Genomic DNA, 758 nt, shown 5'->3' with positions numbered 1-758 from the left:
TATATATATATATATATATATATGCATATATACATATTCATGCATGCATACTTATATATATATGTGTGTGTATGCCTCTGTGTGTGTGTATGTGAGTGTGTGTGTGTGTGTGCGTGTGTGTTTAATCCGATTTTCTGAATGTGCATGTTCTTTTATCTTCAGTACAAATTTGTGACTCCTGTAACCTCGATGATTGTCGTCAAACCAGACAAGAAAGAAAATGCTGATGAAGACGCTGTAGAAGAGGATAACCGCGGCCGTATCCCACCTGCACGTACCGCACCGGTGTACAAACGCGGTATGCATTATAATAACAGTATCGCAAATCCAGTCTGCAACTTTACAGTGCAATCACTAAGTGTATGTTCATGAACACAAAAATGTAGATTTAAACGGTCCATACTTTATGTAGGTATATGATCTTAGTGATTAAATTTTAATGAGAGCGAAATAGTTGAAGGAATCAATAATATTAGACTCCTTGAAACTAGTTTAAGCCTTTGAGACAGTAAAAAACAAAGGGAGCGTTGGTGAGTTATTTAGAAGTTCGCTTCGCAAACACTGCGTTTCAGGTTCAATGCTGCTGTGCGGAGCCATGGTGCGGCGCCATGGACAGTGGTGGTCTATATATAACCCAGCATGATCAATGCTGTGGTAGTAGAATTGTTAGACGGAAACCGTGAAGAAGCCTGACATATTTGTATATATGTATGTATGTGTATATATGTATATATATATATATATATATATATATATAT

General features: G+C 36.8%; 1 protein-coding gene across 1 annotated transcript in view; it reads left to right on the top strand.

The window, feature by feature from the left end:
• LOC106882532 (inter-alpha-trypsin inhibitor heavy chain H3) overlaps positions 1–758 on the top strand; it is a 38,837-nt gene that overhangs the window by 25,305 nt on the left and 12,774 nt on the right. The window contains exon 9 of the mRNA XM_014933248.2: positions 163–298. Coding sequence (XP_014788734.1) covers positions 163–298 — 136 coding nt within the window. The remainder of the gene's footprint in view (positions 1–162; positions 299–758) is intronic.

The sequence above is a fragment of the Octopus bimaculoides genome, chromosome 15 (genome assembly GCF_001194135.2).
Source record: "Octopus bimaculoides isolate UCB-OBI-ISO-001 chromosome 15, ASM119413v2, whole genome shotgun sequence".
Classification (NCBI taxonomy): Eukaryota; Metazoa; Mollusca; class Cephalopoda; order Octopoda; family Octopodidae; genus Octopus; species Octopus bimaculoides.
This window is presented reverse-complemented; position numbering and strand designations above follow the sequence as displayed.